This window comes from Solanum pennellii, chromosome 5, assembly GCF_001406875.1.
Source record: "Solanum pennellii chromosome 5, SPENNV200".
Classification (NCBI taxonomy): Eukaryota; Viridiplantae; Streptophyta; class Magnoliopsida; order Solanales; family Solanaceae; genus Solanum; species Solanum pennellii.
In genome coordinates this window covers 40,738,093-40,757,670 of record NC_028641.1, presented here as the reverse complement: position 1 = coordinate 40,757,670, position 19,578 = coordinate 40,738,093, and the positions used below count along the sequence as shown (strand labels likewise).

Here is a 19,578-nt window from a genome sequence, read left to right as displayed (position 1 = left end):
GGGGGGGGGGGGGGGGGGGGGGGACTTTCAGCTTGTGAATCTTGTTTAGAAGTAAAATGACAAAGAGACCTTTCCTCTCCAAAGGAAATAGAGCTAGTAATAAGTTAAAACTAATTCACTCTAACCTGTGCGGTCCTATGAATATACGAGCAAGAGGGGATTTTGAGTATTTTGTGACTTTCACAGATAACTACTCAAAATATGAAGACATTTATTTGTTGTGCCATAAATCTGAACAATTTGACAAGTTCAAAGAATTCAAATATAAATGGAAAAGCGACAGGGTAAATATATTCAAACATTACGATCAGATGTGATAGTGAATACCTTTCGGCGAAATACATTCAGTACTTATCAAAATAATGCATTACATCTCAATTTTCTATTCTAGGAACACCATAACAATATTTTATGGCAGAACGAAGAAATTAAACTCTTTTGAAAATGGTTATATCAATATTAAGTTATTCAAAATTGTCTTTCAGATTTTGGGATATGCCTTAGAAACTATAAATTACATTTTTAAATTTGGTTCCTTCAAAATTTGTTCCTTTAACCCCATTCGAATTGTGAAATGGGCGTAAGCCTAGTCTATGATACATTCGAGTTTGGGGATGTCCAACACATGTATTAAAAGGTAAAACAAATAAATTAAAATCAAGGATAGAAGTGTGAATTTTCACTAGATATCCAAAAGAAACTGAAAGAGATTTATTTTATTGTCCCAAGGAACAAAAGGTAATTGTTTCAACAGCCAAGATTATGGAACATGACTACTTAATTAACCATGTTCCTAGAAGTAAACTTGTGTTATAGGAACTAAGCAAAGGAATGACTACTAGTGAAGCATCAACACAACTACCTAAAACAATTATTAACATACCGTTGGATCCACGTAGTGAGAGAAATGTCGTTGAAAAGAGGTTCCTCAAAAGGATGCCCTAGAGGTTGCTCAAAAGTAGACTCAAGACATCTCGCTACCACAATGTAGTGGGAGAATGTCGTGCAACTTGAAATTGTGGAGGAAGTAGTTCAGAATGTTCATAATTTAGTTCAAGATGTAGCAAATCATGTAGTTGCTAGTCGTCATAGTGGGTAAGTTATTAGAAAACCACAACCATTTACGACATTAGGAGAACCGTACGATAGAATCCCTAAAGAAACAAATACAAAACCATAAAATTACATTGAAGCACTATATGATAAAGATGTTCAAAATGTGGGTTATTGTTATGAAATCCGAAAGGAATCTTTGTACTCAAATCAAGTCTGGGATCTTTTGGAACCACCAATAGGTGTTAAACTTATTGGTTGTAAGTGGATCTACAACAAAAAGAGATGTATGGATGGAAATGTGAAAACTTTTAAGGCTTGTCTTATTGCTAAAGGGTTTACTCAAAAAGAAGCAATTGATTATGAGAAAACTTTTTCGTCGATACCATACTTAAATCCATTAGAATTCTCTTACCCATTCCTGCTCATTATAATAATGATTTGGCAAATGGATGTCAAGATGACCTTTTTAAACGAAAGTCTTGATGTATGTATTTATATGACATAATTAAAAGGTTGCATGGTAAATAAAAATAACACATGGCTTGTGATACGCTCAAATTACACCTCCTTAAAGAAGCATAAGCGGTCGTTATCAAGTAAAGATCCAACTGATAGGTTGGGGTCAATCCCACGAGGAATATGATTTAGACTTAATTTTAACCCACAATTATGTTCATTTAGTCAAGGTATTTTCGAAACAAGTAAGAAAACAAGGTGTGTGTGTGTGTGAAGGAAATTCCTAAGATTATGCAGTTATCAAGTAAGCAAGAATTAACATCGGTTGTTATCAATATGAGAAAGTAACTAGGGTGTACGTGTTCCCCATAAGCTCATAACGCGGTGATCCTAGTAATAGCAATCCCTTCATAGTGTATTACATGCAAAGTGATAAGTTATCTATCTTTAAATCCTTCATCCGGCATCTAAAGAATTTCACCCCGCACCTTGGTCAGTCTACGTGTGTAAAATTTACTAATCCTTACCTTTACCTCATAGTCGGCATCAAATTGATGTATGACTTAGTTTTCACCGTCGCACCAATCGACACTAGACTATTAGATAGTATTAAACTAAATCTATGTTGATAATTCATTTCTTATTAAATACCTTCTTGGTTTGACAAGTAGCAACAAGATGAGTTTTAACGTTTGCAACCGCTAAAAATACTTTTAAATGAAAGAATTATCAATGCATGATAAACACTATTCGAAGATTTCCTTATGACTACTCATACATTGTTAATCTCTCATGGTTCCCATAATCCTAGTTGTGGAGTTTAGTTACCCATAATCAAAAGAACATAATTCCTTATTCTAGATGAAAGAATTATGAACTTACATAATGAGAATAATAAACCTGGAATCTCCACTTAAATATCAACACCAAAATCTTCAAAATCAACTTATGAAATCAATAGTTTCTAAGGTTTGCAAAAATTACTCTTCAAAGTCTCAAACTATAACAATAACAATAGTAGTCAATTCAAAAAATGAGGTTTACATACCCTTTTTTCTATTGGGGTCTCAGCCTTTGCTATGGATTTCTTTATCCACGGGTGGATATGGTGCATCAAAGTGGCCATCTGAGCCTCTAAATTCTGGAACCTGGCCAATGAGATAACAGCAGTTGTTGCCGGTGGCGTGGACCAGGACGATCTGCGGGCCCTACTAGCGGTATGAGAAGAGAAGGTTGGGGCAGTGTCGGTGTGATATGGTATGGTGGGGTCATTTATCTGTGCATGCTCCACCGTATCTGCAAGATTTTTGCCCAAGGAAGGGACCTCAACCCGGGGCCTTACTGCGAGGTGCCGCAATTTTAGCCTCATGTCTGATGATTCCTTTATCTAATTTGCCAGTCGGGTGTATCAGTTTATCCCAATCATAACTCCAGAATCGCTGCGCAGCTTAAAGATCAAACAAGGAAAGAATTAAGTCATAGAGGTCTTGAATGTCCTCTTGTGAATCTCTGCCATCATCATATGAGCAAAATCAATATCCAACCCGGCTACTAATGATGCAACCATGACTGCCCTGTCCCATGTGAGTTGATTGTCACTCTTTGTGGGTGAGACTTTGTTTTGCACCAACAACCAGAAGAATTTGGCCACAAATTTTAGCATGGCCTTTCTAATGCCCCCTCGGGGTGCTGTGACCCACTCTGCACACTCTCCATCCGCAACAACCTTCCATTCTTAGCACTCATTTGAAAGTTACGGTCCAAACTATGTCCTACCTATAATCAAACTCTGCAGCATTTACGGCCCAATCTAGACCAGTTATAGGGTCTTATGAAAACCGTCGAATGGTGTCCTGTGAGATTTCCACTCGGCAACCTCGAACCATGGTGTAAGTGAGAGGGTCCTTTTTTGCGGGCTTTGCCTGCTTGTGATCGACCATTAAGAGTGGCAGCATAGGAAGCATAGAACCAATCTCCTCATTGTATGAACCAAGGTACCGCGCCATCCAGTTGCACTTGTGGAGTTTAAACATCTGGTGTACCTCTGGAACTGTATGCAAGCTCCCTGTGAGGAATCAACACTCCTCATTGATCAATCGGAACATCATCTCCTTATCAATCAGCATCTTGGAATTTCGATAGACATGTCATTGACCCTCAACACCCATATATTTGTCTTACCGGCCACTAGAGAAGGATCATCATTTCTTTGTGTTATGCTGCTTTCGATCTAGTAGCTTCATCAGGCAAGGCTTCTTGTTCATTATTTCTTGGCCATGTGGCTCCTTTAGAACTGGAGCTTAAAGCATGGGCCAACTTGGACCCTGAAGAATGGTCAAACACAGAGCCCGAAACAGTGAATAACTCGGATCCAGATGTGGATTCACCCTCAGAACTAAAAGAAGCCCCAGTTGGTGAGTCGATCAGTGTGCGCTCCTCATCAGATTAGGAGGCAGTGACTATGTCGAGGTTCACCTTCTAGGGGGGTGCCTCTAGTAGTCTTGGGTGAAGTGGGTGAGGTATTTGTGTTCCGATCAACTAGAGAGTCGGGGCAGTCAACTAGAATTTTCCCTTTCTTGTGTATACCACTTGCCTCTTGGGTGCCATGGTACATGTGGAAGGGTTATTAGTACCAAAATAAACTAAAAATTTACAAATAGTGGCTTCAATTGTCATTGAGGGTGGGGTTGACGGTCCGTAGACTGATCTACGGTCCATGGAACCCCTCGATGGATCGAAGGGCTAAAAGTATTGGTCTCTAATAGAAACAAGGCGTGTGAAGAATGGTCCCTCCATCAATCGATTAACTGTAGTCTACATTTTTCATTTATTACTTAGTGAAATTTGTTTGTGTATCAATCCACGGACCCAATCGACGGTTTATTGATTAATCGACGGTCCGTCAATTGATCGAAGGTCCATAGACGGGGTCTCGTGGATGAGGTTTATGTCACATTAAATAACTCTTTCCAATTAATGGTCCCAAGTTTGTGATCATTTTAAACATTCTCCTACTCTTCTCATGCATTTCAACATATACTATGCTAGTTCGTCATCCTTAGGGGTCCAATTCATCCATGTTTATGGTTATTTCAGACAAAATATGGAACCCTAGGTCAGAACTTATATTTAGACTTAAACACACATTTTACAGGTAATAGGATTAGACGCAATCATTATTAATTATACCAAGTGTGTTCACAAGTTTAATTCTAGCATGCTTTTTCAGTAAACAAACCCCCAAGGTCAAAATCCGACTCTAAACTTCCTATGTTCAATCTAAGAATCAAAAATTGAGGGGAAGTCTTATTATCTTACAAGAAATAAGGAGCTGTGATGGAACTATTATTCACTACCATAAAAAGCTTCCTACGAGCACTGAACCCGGACACTGAACTTATGGGAATGAGATGGGGGAGGGTTTGGTAGAGATAAAGTTTGAATTTTGGGGAATGGGATTTGGATGGTTTATGGGAGTGGATGAGTGATTTGGGGAGTAATTTAAGGGAGATGGGATAAGGAGAAACGATTTTGGGGGTCAAAAATGGAAGTGGGAAATTAATTTGAATGGTGGAATTCTTAAATTAGGGAGTTTGGGTCGGGTCGACAGGCTGGAGGTTGGACCTATGAGACCCCATTGACGGTATGTGGATCGATTGATTGTCAGTCAATGGGGATGTCAATTACTCTGACATCGATAAAATTAGAATCATACATGGGATCTACAGACGCCATTCACGGTCCGTCGATGGATTGATGGACCGTCGATGGGGTCCGTAGACCTCTGCCCCAAACCATTTCCTATAGATCTTGACTTGAGCTCCTGCACATGTAAAAACAAGTAGCCATCTTTTTATATTTTGTGGACACATTTTAGACACGTACCCTATGCTATATCTAGCCAACACTAAAACCAAACATTAACAACCAACTATGCTGGTACAAGAAATCAAATAAACAAAAGAAAACTACTTGACAGGAATTATAAACCTATGGTTGGATAGATTTTACACATTGGGTTGCCTCCCAAGTACCGCTTGATTTAACAACGTGACACGACGCAAGACTCTTGATTACTCAAACTTCATCAAGATAACAGACCTCAATCACTTGTTGCACAATCTCCACATTTCCAAGATAAAGCTTGATCTTCTGTCCATTTATTGTGAACCTTTCTCCTTTACTATTCTTAAGCTCCACTGCTCCATGTGGTAACACTTTCTTGAGTAAAAATGGTCCAAATCACTTGGACTTGAGCTTGCCCGGAAATAAGCTCAACCTAGAATTGAATAGAAGTACAGTATCTCCAATACAAAATCTTGTTTTTCAGTCCTTTGATCATGGTACTTCTTCATCTTCTCTTTATACAAGGCTACACTTTCAAAGGTTTTAAGGCGAAATTCATTGAGCGAGTCATTCACCCTTTGAGTTGATGCGGCTCCCCAATCCAAGTTAAGCTTTTTCATTGTCCACATGGTTTTATGCTCTAGCTTTACAGGCAAATGGCAAGACTTTCCATATACAAGTTGGTATGGAGACATACTTATGGGAGTCTTGTATGCGGTGCGGTAGGCCCATAAAGCATCATGAAGTTTCCTTGACCAATCTGTATTGTTGGCATTCAAAGTCTTTGCCAAAATTGGATTTATGACTCTGTTGGACACTTCGACTTGCCCACTAGTCTGTGGATAGTAAGGAGTAGCTACATTGTGGCAGACACCATACTTCTCAAGCAACATTTTAAAAAATTATTGCAAAAGTGGGAACCTCCATCACTGATAATTTCCCTTGGGGTGCCAAATCTGGAGAAGATATTCCATTAAAAAATGCGGCGACACTCTTGCCTTCATTGTTAAGGAGCACAATTGTTTCCACCCAGTTAAATATCAACCGCAATTAGAATATATTTCATCTCATATGGACTCACAAATGGCTCCATAAAATCAGTTACCCATATGTCAAATAACTCGATCACCATTATTGGGTTCATAGGAAGATCTTTCCTCTTTGAAATCCCACCCTCTCTTTGGAAACAATCATAAGACTTGGCAAAATCATGAGAGTCTTGGTGGATGGTTGCCCAATAGTATCCACAATGTAAAATTTTATGTGCAGTCCGAATACCACTATGATTCCCCCAACAGGTAATGAATGCAACGGCTCAAGAAATCTCAACATCTCAATCTCGGGCACACATCGATGAATAATCCCATCAGCACAACTACAATACAAGTATGACTCATCCCAAAAGAACTTATTTACATCATGCATGAGCTTCTTCCTTTGGTGAGATGACAGATCCGGAGGTACCAAAAATATCTTGCCAAATAATTAGCAAAACCAGAAAACTAAGGAATGAGGTCATGGGAAGCAGCCAATACCTTTTCATCTGGGAACATGGAATTGATCTCACCCTTGTGAACAAGCTCAAGTTAATCGTCATCCTCCAATCTAGACAAGTGATCAGCGATTTGGTTCTCTGTCCCCTTGCGACTTTCACCACAAAATCAAATTCTTGCAACAACAACACCCTTTGAATGAGTCATAGTTTTGCATCCTTATTGTCCATGAAATACCTCAACACCGAATGGTCGGCGTGCTCTATGACTGCTGTCCAAAGCAAATAAGAGCAAAATTTCTCAAATGCAAACACCACGGCGAGAAGCTCCTTCTTTATAACAATGTAATTCTTTTTTGTTGCATTTAGAGCTTTGCTTGCATAGTAAATAGGGTGAAGTATCTTCCCAGGCCTTTGCCCCAATACCACGTCAAGTGCCACCCCACTAGCATCGCACATGACTTCAAAACGGTTCCCCCCAATTTGGAGCAATGATGATGGAGGCAGAGACCAACTTCTTCTTCAACTCTTCAAATGCTATCACACAAGCATCATCAAAGTGAAATTTACTCTCATTTTCAAGCAGCTTGCACAAAGGATGTGTAATTTACGAAAAATCTTTTATGAACCTCCAATAGAAACCTGCATGCCCTAGAAAACTTCTCAAACCTTTTATCGAGATAGGTGGAGGAAGCTTTTCTATTACTTCAACTTTGTCCTTATACACCTCAATACCTTTCTCAAAAATCCGGTATCCCAACATTATGCCCTTTTTTACCATAAAGTGACACTTCTCCCAATTTAGCACTAAACTGCAATCTTCACACCTTTTCAATACCGCAGCCAGATCATCGAAGCATCTATCAAAAGAGTCACCAATTACTGAGAAATCATCTATGAATACCTCAATAGTGTCCTCAACCATGTCGGAGAAAATCGACATCATGTAGTACAGGAAGGTTGTTAGAGCATTACACAACCCAAATGGCATGCATTTATATACGAAGGTCGAATAGGGGCAAGTGAAGGTGGTTTTATCTTGGTATTCCGGGGCTATAGAGATTTGATTATAGCTCGAAAACCCATCAAGGAAGCAGTACCATCCATATCCTACAAGTCTATCCAGCATCTGATCAATGAAGGGCATATGAAAATGGTCCTTCTCTATCCAAATACTCAATTTCCGGTAATCTAGGCAAACTCTCCATCTGGTCATCGGTCGCATCGGCACAAGCTTGTTTAGTTCATTTAGGACCACAATAATACCACCCTTCTTAGGCACACACGGAACATGACATACCCAACTACTGTCTGCAATAGGGTAGATGAATTTAGCATCCAACCATTAAATAATTTCCTTTTTCACTATCTCTTGCATAGGCTGATTATTCTCTAATGCTCAATAGTGGGCTTATGATCCGTCATGAGATCAGTTTTATGGCAACAAATACCGGGAGGATTTTGATAATATTTGGAATAGTCCACTCAATAACTCACTTGAACATCTTTAGCACCGGTACTAAACACTCGAATTGTCACCCATTAAGATTCGCTGCAATAATGACCAAGAGTGTCTCATCCATACCAAATAATGCAAAACTCAAATGTGGGGTAGAGACTTAAGTTCCAATTTAGGTTTCTCTTCCATAGATGGTCTCGCTGGTGGAGTCTCACGAATTTTCATATCCAACTCCATCTTTTTAAGTTTTGATCGATATTCGCACCTATCAAGTTCAGCCACCAACTCATCATACACTTCGATGAAATCACTCTCAAAGTTCATTATCACTACTTCTAATGCCTCAATACCCAGTTTCTCATTGAATTGCACCTTCGAAGCACTCTCACTTTTAAAAGTAATGGCATATACCGATTGGATCTCACCACTCTACTTAATGGACCTACAAATATCGAAAGTTGCTTCTTCATTGTTAAGCCTGAACTTCATCTGCCCTTTATTCATTTCAACCAAAACATGCCAGTGGCGAGAAATGGTCTTGCAAGGATAATGGGAACCTCAAAGTCAACCTCACAATCAAGAATAACAAAATCGCTTAGAAAAATGAATGACTCCACCTTCACTAGCACGTCATGTAGAACTCCAATAAGCCTCTTCACAATTCTATCCGTCGTGATCAACCGCACCGTAGTGGGTTTCGCATCACCCAATCCCAATTTCTTGTAAATGGTCAATGGGATGAGATTTATGTTAGCAGCAAGATCACATAGTGCCTTGGCGAAGTGCAACAACCCAATGGTACAAGGGATAGTGAAAGCACCATGATCTTGTTTTTTCTCTACAAAGGATCTTATAGCAATAGAACTACAATGTTGCAACTTATCGTTATCCTCAAAACTCACATATCTCTTCTTTATAATCATATCCTTCATAAACTTTGCATAACCAGGCATTTTCTCTAGATCTTCTATCAATAGAACATTGATGGAAAGCTATTTTAGAATAGTGATGAACCTGCGGTATTTTCCTTCTTCGGTTTTCTTTGCTAATATTTGAGGAAAGGGAGGTGGAGTCCTTGTAAAGGGATGTGATCACATCTTCTTTTTCAATTACATTGTCGTGCTCTCTAATAATCTCTGTCACCTCAGTATCTTTTCTAGCATCAATCTCCACCCAGATGGCATAGATGGATCAATGGTTTGCTTAACCCCTCGAGTAGTGACTGCCATAAAATGCCCATCATTAGCCTCGGGTCATGCAGTTGGTGCATTATCATGTAATATTTAGAGCCTACAAATTCAACTTATCTTATCCTACAAATTCAAGGATATATCACAAATTTTGGACTAGTCTCATTTTTCACAAGCCATCATACTTCAATCTTTCTTGCTTCTACACATACAATCCTAATATATGCCAGTTCAACAGAAATTTAAACAGTCTCTTGGGGAAAAATAACACTGGAAAGAAAACCCCAAAGCAAAATCGTAAGTTGGGTTACTCAAACTTCACCCTATCACTCACGATCCGTTTACCCCACTCAATCCCAACTTCTAAATTACACCTCCATAAAGAAGCATAAGAGATTGTTATGAAGTAAAGAACTCAATTAATAGGTTGGGGTTGATCCTATAAGGAATATGGTTTAGACTTAATTTTAACCCATAATTATATTCGTTTAGTCAAGGTATTTCTGAAACAAGTAAGTAAACAAGGGAGGGGGTTTGTGAAACAAAATCCTAAGATTATGAAGTTATCAAGTAAGTAAGAATTAACTTTGGTTGTTATCAAAATGAGAAAGTAACAAGGGACGTGTTCTCCACGAGCTCATAATGCGGTAATCCTAGTAATAGTGATCCCTTCCTAGTGTATTACTCGCAAAGTGATAAGTTATGTATGTTTAAATCCGTCGTCCAACATATAAAGAATTTCACCCCGTACCTTGGTCCAGTTACTTGTGTAGAATTTAATAACCCTTACCTTTCTTCATTTTAGAAATCACATTAATGTATGGCTTAGTTTTCACTGTCGCACCAATCGACACTAGACTATTAGATAGTATCAAACTAAATCTATGTTGATAATTGTTTCCTTATTAACTACCTCCTTGGTCCGGCAAGTAGCAACAAGGCAAGTTTTGACGTTTACAACTGCGAAAAATACTTCTAAACGAAAGTCTTATTAATTCATTCAAAATACTATTCGAAGATTGCTTCATTACTATTCATACGTTGTTAATTGCTCATGGTTCCCACAATCTCAGTTGTGGAGTTTAGTTACCCGTAATCACAAGAACACAGTTCATTATTTTAGATGAAAAAATTATGAACTTAAATAATGAGAAAAATAAACCTGGAATTTCAACTTGAATATCAACACCAAAATCTTCAAAATCAACTTAATAAATCAAAAGTTGCTAAATTTTGCAAAAATTAATCTCCAAAGTCTCAAACTAGAACAATAACAATAGTAGCCAACCCCAAAAACGAGGTTAACATAACCTATTTATAGAAAAAAACTCCTAATCAGAAAGGGAAAAAATGATAAAAGTTTGTTCAGGCACGCGTCTTCAATCTAAGAGACTGACTTATGGACAGTCAATTGATCTACGGTCCGTAAGTCCCTTCAACCAACCAGGACTTAGAAAATATTTTAGCATCCAAAATCTAACCTCTCTGAATCAAATGACGGACCACCAGTACGGTCTGTCAATCAATCGACGGTCCTTCAATGCCCCTCCATAACTCCATACTTAGAATCTTCAAAAATCAAGCACTGAACCCTCGCAATCTCATTCTATGGTTTACCAGTATGGTCCGTCAATTGATCGACGGACCGTCAATGATCGTCGTGGTTCTACACTTGGTCAAATTTTCCTGATTTCATCCAATGCCTGGGTTGCCCATCTACGATACCCATCTACACGGCGTCAATGGATCTACGGTCAGTCGATTGCCTCCGTGGATGCCATTTTTTGCACATTTTCAGTTGTCTTTTTTAATTTCACACCTAAATATCTTTCCTACAAGATATGATACAAAACCATCAAAATCAATACAAAAAGGCTCTAGACACATACAACTCTTGAGTGAAATGCATTAGAATACCGTAAACTCACGGTATATCAATTCGTAAACTCAAGATATCCATTTATGGATTTAAACAACCATCTCGAGTATGAAATATTTGTTATTAAAATTTGATTAGAACTTTTGGTTTAGATCCGTTTGAAAATGAATCATGCATCTATAAGAAATGGGAAGAAGACATAGTAACATTTTTGTTCTCTACATTGATGACATCTTACTCATAGGAAATAATATGAGCATGTTAAATTTTGTTAAGGAGTCTTTGTCGTCGTGTTTTGATATGAAAGACTTGGGAGAAGCGACTCATATTCTTGGGATTAATCTTTTGCGAGATCACAAACTAAGGATATTAGCCTTGTCTCAAACAATTTATATTGATACTATTCTTGCGAGGTTTAGCATGCAAAACTCTAAAGAGGGGTTTCTTCCTTTTAGACATGAAATTACTTTATCAAAGTATTAGTCACCCAAAATGACCGATAAGATAGAAAGGATGAAGGCGGTTCCCTTACCCTTTTGTCGTAGAGAGTCTTATGTATGCTATGTTATGTACTAGACCTGATATGTACTTTGTTGTAGGCATGGTTAGCATATTTCAGTCTAACCCTTTGCAAGAGCATTGAACTGCAGTCAAGCATCTTAAAAGGACTAGGGATTATATGCTTGTTTCACCCTGGCAATGTTGTACCTATTAGATATAGAGATTCAGATTTTCAGTCAGATAGAGATTTTAGAAAATCAACCTCAGGATATTTATTTACTTAGGGAGGTGGAGCCATAGTTTGGAGGATCATAAAGCAATCGTGTGTTGCTGATTTCACCATGGAAGCTGAATATGTAGTTGCATATGAGGTGGCTAAAAAGGTTGTTTGACTCAAAAATATCAAAAATATCTTGGAGTCGTTCTTTCTATGAAGCACCAATTATACCATATTGTGATAACAGTGGTGCAGTTGCCAACTCAAAAAAACCATGAATCCATAAAAGGAGTAAGCAAATTGAGAGGAAATATCACTTGATTTGTCATATAACTCAAAGGGTGATGTGAGAGTTTAGAAGATTGAATCGAAGAATAATTTGACGGATCAATTTACCAAAGGCCTACCTGAAAAGCCTTTTGATAAGCATATGGATGTAATGAGTGTTAAAATTGTACATGCATGATTATGAGTCTAAAGTGGGAGATTGTTGGGATATACTATTAACCCTATGATTGAGTAAATTAATACAATAAAGTGTTTATTTAAATCGATTATTATGTTTATGTGTATGTCCATTACTTATATAGTAGATGATTTTTGGGTATGGAGTTGTTTAACTCATAAGCGGAAGATTAAAATTATTGGTTCTTATAAGTTATAAATTAAATGTTTACAATCAAAGATGAAGTTGGACAAACATCTTGATGATTGTAACACAAGATTAGATATAATTCAATCTTGATTATGAGAATAATAAGATTCTAACTTCTTGTGTTAGTAAATTTTACATATATTGAATTGACCAAATTGAGATATGTACTTAGATTCGAGATATGTACTTAGATTCGGAATTTCAATAAATAATATCTCTACTCCATTACATGAGCTTAGATTGTTAATTTTGATGTAGTTATTATGATCTATGCAGTTTAGTTTATTATTTAAATCTATTAAAAGGTGTGACTTTGTGATGAGTCAAAATATTTATAATATATTGGATAATAACAAATAACATTCGTGAAAGAATAATTAGTTGATAGAATCATATCTCCGATATGAGAAGAACACACCCCTTATGGTTGCTTATAAATAGTCACGTGAAAACCTGCAAGTGGATTTTACATGTATATCTTTCATGTGAATCAATTTAAGCATAAAGATAAAGGATTAAATTAGGCAATGGATTATATTTCTTAGAATTTTGATTTAATTGATTTGTCTCGATAATTCTACATGGGAATTTAAATAAGTTTTAATAGAAAAAATTTGAAATTAAATAGAATAGTACAATTACAAATTTTTAGTGGTACAATCTATGATTTATTATAATGTGGTTAATTCATGCTTTTTACGAATTAAATATTATATTTGTAAGGCTCTGTTGATAAATATGTGGTCCCTACTATGTCTGATTAATTGATCGAGTTTGAAAAAGAAAAGAACTATTAGTATTTTTGTAAGTTTAGGCATAAATCATTTTTGACTTTTATTAGTTTAAAAGAGAAGAAACTTTTTATTTCCTTAAATGAAGAAAGAAGAAAATATTGTAATTCTTTGTTTCCTGGGAAGATGAAAGGAGCAAATAATAGTGTTCAATGGTTATTAGTGGCTATTGATGGTGTTAAATGATAATTTATTATTTTATTACCTTTGGTGTTTTATGACTTTCGTTTTACACTTAATGATATTTAGTAGTTGTTGATAACTATTTATCGTTGTTGTTAGATACTCTTAGCAATGTCAAAATACATTTAATGGTGTATAATGATAATTTGTGATTATTGATCATGAATACTTGATACACTTAACAGTATATAGATATACCTATGTGTATTTAATAACTATATATGGCTATTTGTTATGACTAGAAACATTTCATCTTTCAAACATTTCCATTATACTGAAAAGTATAAAAGGGGTGGTGGTTCTCAAGGAAAGAACATCCTCTTGTTGAAAATTTTCTTGCCAACAGAAAACTTGATTGAGAGAGTTAGTCAGGAATTAGTAGAAGGCTATAATTCTGAAGTACAATCCCTGAACGAGTTGTGTAAAAGCTATAAAAGGTTAGAGTTTCACAATTTATTTAGATTACATTATTATGCTATTCTATAAGTTTGTGATTTTGAATACAACTTTCGTTATGCATATTTTAACAATTCTAACATCAATTTTTTTAAAAAAATATTAATAATTGAAATGTAACATTGTTTTAAGTAATTAACTAAATAGTTTTTTTACATACAATATCTTCCAAATACTTATTTTTGGTATATATGTCAAATGTCTTCATTTAATTCGTCACTTTGATATATCATTAGCGAGTGTAGTGCACTTCTTAGTTTTTTGTTGATTGTCTAAAAAGTGTCAAAATGACACACCAAAGTCCTACAAGTTACAATGTTAATTTTATGATCCAGTCACATTAATATTATTTTGATTTAATATATAATTAATAACTAAATTCTAATTCTAATTCGATAAGTGGAGAACTTACTAATATGTTTGGAGAAGTAGGAAAGTGTGGAAGTCACTTAGTAACTTCCAACTACTAATTAAGTTTTCCACTTTAACCAATTAAGTTTTCCACTTTACCCATTACCTCTTCCAACTATCCATTAAGTGGGGAGTTACTTGGTAGTTTTAAAACTACCCATTATCTCCACTACTCACCATGATGGAAAGGTGGGAATGATGTTCCTTTGACTTAGAATCAGCAACAGACCGTTGGCCATTGTATTAGTTAAGTGTGAAAAATGCCTTCTTGCATGGGGACTCGCATGAGGAGGTGTATATAGAGATAGCACCCGGATATGGTAGGAAAGGGGAGTCAAAAAAAGTATGCAAATTGAAGAAAGCTCTGTATGGATTGAAGCAATCCCCGAGGGCGTGGTTTGAGATGTTCAGTAAGGCCAAAGTTTAGTTTGGCTACAAAAAAAGTGTTTAATTATTTAAAGGTTCCTCTCTCTTTCATAAATAGATAGTCTATCCATCAAAACTATTCATAAAGTATAACGCAAGAGAGAAACAAATTCTGAAGAACCAAAAGAAAAGACTTCCGCTCAATCAAGTCAAGAATTATAATAGTTGTAAGATATCGAAAATGACTTAGGTGAACAAGAGAATAACATGTTGGTCATGATGGTCTAAGGTCCTAAATAGGTCTAAATATGGTACTGAGGCAGTGTCTAAGAGTTTAGGCGCATTGGAAGTCAAACGTCAAGGGACGACCAAAACGTTCGATGACTAAGTCATCTATGTGCCTCATATGTGGTTCCATGTGTTTATATGTGATTCATGAGTTTAAAGGTACTTAAATGATTAATTATGATGTATATAGGCAGTGTGTCAAGTTTCGTGAAGTTAGGAGGTCAACCATCTAAGAACGTCCATGACGTTCGAAAGTCTTGCCTTGAAACGATCTTGTGTGTCTAGGCATGTTTCATCAAATTTTACGTGTTCATTTTGGGTGAAATTCATGTGAGAGGTTCTAATCTTGTATATGTGCATATTTGGGTTAGAAAAGTCCGGGAAAACATCTCCAAGGACCATCCAAGGATCCTTGAGGAAGGACCCTTCATGGTGCCCAAGATTGTCCAAGACAGCCCAAACCATGGAGGCAATCGACGCCCCATTGGTAGGGTTTCGTCGGTTGGAACTTAGGCGTGGGTGAGAGGAAGCCCAAGACAGGCCTCAATCCCAGACCACGGACCAACAGGACGGTCCGTTGGTCAAGGGACGGACCGTCGATGGGTTTGTTCCTGCATGCAGTTCACTGCCGAGTGAGGGGTGAACTTGTAAATTCACCCCACGTACAAATAAGAGGTTTGGCGGTTCCGTAACGGTCTTTTAGGTATTCCAAATCAAAACCCCAAAATCCCTTAGAAATTCCACAAAACTCCATTGGAGTCAAAACTCCATTGGAGTCAAAACTCCATTGGAGTCAAAACTCAAGGAAGGGCTTGGATTGGAGAATTGAGTGGAGATTATTCATCAAATTGAAGAATTAGATTCATTGAGGTATGTATTTTGATACTTTAAGCTCTCTTCATCAAGGAGCACAACTCTCAAAGAAGTTTCCTAACGTTTTTTAGAGTTGAGCCAATTTCATGATCTACCTTGGGTTCTTGCATTAATGATTTTTAAACATTGATTATGGATTGAATTGTTATTGTATTTATGATTTTAACCTAAATAACCTGTGAACCCATGAATTGGATGAACCCTAGTTTTTGACTAAGTTATGGGTTACTTGATATTGATCTTATGATTACGAACTCTAATGTAGTTTCATATAGGCTATTCATTGATGTAATAATTATAGTAAATTGATATATAGGGTGTATTATATTGATGAATATGTAGTAAATTGACCTAGTTTCATAAATATTGTTATAATTATGTTGAATTGTTGGTTATAGCCATGGATAAGGGCCTTATGATATCGAATTGAATGGTTTAGCATTGAATTGAGGTATTGAAGATGGAGTGGTGGGACACTGCCCTATTTCCTTTGTTCTATGATTATTAGACTTCAATTTTATTGTGATTGGTATGGTCCACTTATGGTAGCGGTGTTATGTGTTTTACTTGCAGTTGATGTGGCCTTGTCGGCATTATTTTAAGTAATATGATGATCATGGCCTTGTAGGCAAACTACTTGAAGTATTATGATGATTGTGTGAAGTATGATAATGTCTAACTACATTATAAGTAATGTGAAAGTATATGTGTTTTTCTATTGATGTTATGTAGGTGACCATATTAGACCAAGATTATGGCTTTGTGTGTATAGTCTTAGGGTTGATGATTGGCTATTCCTAATTGACTACATGAGTCTATGTTGGCCATATCGATGATGATAAGGTAGTGTATAAGATGACTTAAAGAGGATATGGTTATGTCTATGTGTTTCTAGAATGACATGTAATATGTATTAAAGTGAAGTATGTGGTGTCTTGTCTTGGTTGACTTGTGTCCATTACTTGATGCATTTATGAAAGTGAATATGTGATGTCTTGACTTAGGATGCTAAATTTTTTTAGTCTTGAAGGTATGAATGACATGTGACCTTAAATGATGTTAAGATGGTCTTCTATGTGAAACCTTGAACCTAGTGGTAAGGTTATGAATGTTAAAGTCGTAAGCCATAATGGTATCTTCAAAGTAAAGGAATGATAGAATTGAGGTTAATTGTATGGAACGACATCATATTAATCCTTAGGAAATTCATGATGAGCTTCTTGTCGCCATTGTGAGGTATCCCTAGTGGACCTTTCTTTGGTAGGTTAAATGTGATTGGGTTATGAACTTGATATGGAACCCCTTTATATGAACCTTAAGTGTAAATTACTCTATAGGAACGAAGGCTAGCACCGAGTGAGTATGGTGAGGGAAGTAGTTCTAGTTAAATAATGAGACTAGATTACAAAGCATTCCCTTCATATTCCTTATTATGTGCCTACATGGGATGTGTCTAAGTTCTACCATTGGCAAGTTAAACACCCTCATCGGAGTAGGTTAGAACATCAGATTCCATGTCTTGCTATCATGGTCTATGTCGGTTATTGCTTTTTCTCATCATAAGGAATACCTACTAGCATTAAAGAAGTTCTATGAAGTTTCGGTGGTGGTATGGTGTCTATACATTTCACAATAGGCTTTGAAGGTATTAATTGGAGTTCCTAGGTCTTGTCCAAGACCATTACTTGAATGTACTTTATGTGATGTATGAGTCTTAAATGAACTAATGAATGTAATGACTTGAGAAAGAAAGTATGTTAAATGAATAAGTGCTTATCTAGTGTAGTTAAGGGTTGTCTAGTTAAGGTGTGAAGGGGGCATAGAAATGGTCACTTTGTATCTTACCTTGATGAGTCTTAAGAATGAATCTAGTTAGGGAAGATGTTGATTATGTGTACATGATATAAACTTAATTAGTCTTAAGGATTATTTAGGTAGTCTTGAAGAGGTCAATCATGGACGTTATCTTCTTGATTTACTTAAGTAGGTCTTTTGATAGCCTTTAGAAAGAGAATATCATGTTAGCTATACGTTGGTATGTATGATGTCTTGTAAGTGTGTGTGCGTCTTATAGGAGTAGTCTTGAGGGTCATATAGGCATGCTTAGGGAGGTTTTATGGGCGGTCTCTCTTTGTGTTGCTCAAGCGAGTCTTAGGATAACTTTTAGTGAGAATATTACATGCTAGGAAGGGTTTAAAGGAAAGAGAAAGCAACAGTGAAGTTAAGCTACTGTAATGTGGTTCCAAAAATGTGAATAATTAGTTAAATGTCATCTTATATGTTTCTAAGTTGATAAATGTTATTCTTGTGATTATATTATGATGTTTAAATGAAAAGAAGCATATTTCCAATAAATGTTCGTTTTCATGATTTTTATGCATTATGTCATACTTAGTACATGTGGTTGTACTAATTCATGCTTTTATCTATCTCTATAGTTGTTGGTAGGTGAGGAGCATTTGGGAAAGAAGACTTGGAATGTAGCATCGTTCAAGAGAAGTTGAAGTATGTCCTCATTTGACTCGAGGGCATAGATGTCTTTTATGTTTCTTATTGAAGTATTGTACTAGACTAAGTATTTTTATATTCGTATTTCGTATGGGTCGTGTCCCAAGCGTTCTCATGTCTTAAGTTTGATGAGATTGAGACTTAGTATTTCCTATGACTTTATATGAAAGATTTTTAAAGACTATGAAATGTTTTGTGAAAAGTTTTAATTCCTCACTATTTTTCATTATGTATATGTGATAAATGATATGTAAGGGCTTCTACAAGACCTCCGAGAGGTCAAGTATGCCGGTTGCAATCCGAGATTGACCCTAACTTCTAGGGTGTGGTTTCGGGATGTGACAATGGCTAATTCAGATATATATTTTTGACTAAATTATCATAGTAATACATTTATGTGAAAATCATATAGTTCTATGATCCTGAATAATTGATAGGGTTTCTGAATGTTTAGATTGTTTATGTTTTCACAATCATTAAAATTCTTACATGTGGTATCAGAGCCAAGTTTAAGAATTAGTGATTTTTCATAAAAAAATTTAGTGTTTTCCTTATTTGAAAACAGTAATAGATAGCATTAAGTGAAATAATTATTCACTATCATGATGTATTTTATTTTGAAATTATGCATATGAGATTACTTAATCACCAAAGTGGTCTAATCTTTGAAGCATTAATTCAAAATAATAATGATTAAATGTATATTAAATTATCCATTATTTTGAAGCATATAACTGATATAACTTATGGATACATTGAAGTTTTCGGTTGTAAGATATTTACGGATCACCCAAAGGTTGATTATTTCATTTTATAACCATTGAAAATTAAAGAGATAATTAGATGTGTCGTTAGTTTTATTTATTTATCAAAAGATAATAAATATTATTGATTGATACATCAAAATTAGTAAATTACGTTAAATTCACATCTAAGCATCATTATGTTTAA

The 19,578-nt window shown here is 36.0% G+C and overlaps 1 protein-coding gene across 1 annotated transcript; it reads right to left on the bottom strand.

The window, feature by feature from the left end:
- Positions 1 to 8,450: 8,450 nt before the first annotated feature.
- LOC107019499 lies at positions 8,451 to 9,262 on the bottom strand. The gene is made up of 2 exons (XM_015219977.1): positions 8,867 to 9,262; positions 8,451 to 8,738 (listed from the first exon to the last, which is right to left on the bottom strand). Exons 1-2 carry the CDS (start codon positions 9,260 to 9,262, stop codon positions 8,451 to 8,453), a joined length of 684 nt encoding a protein of 227 aa, XP_015075463.1.
- Positions 9,263 to 19,578: the final 10,316 nt, after the last annotated feature.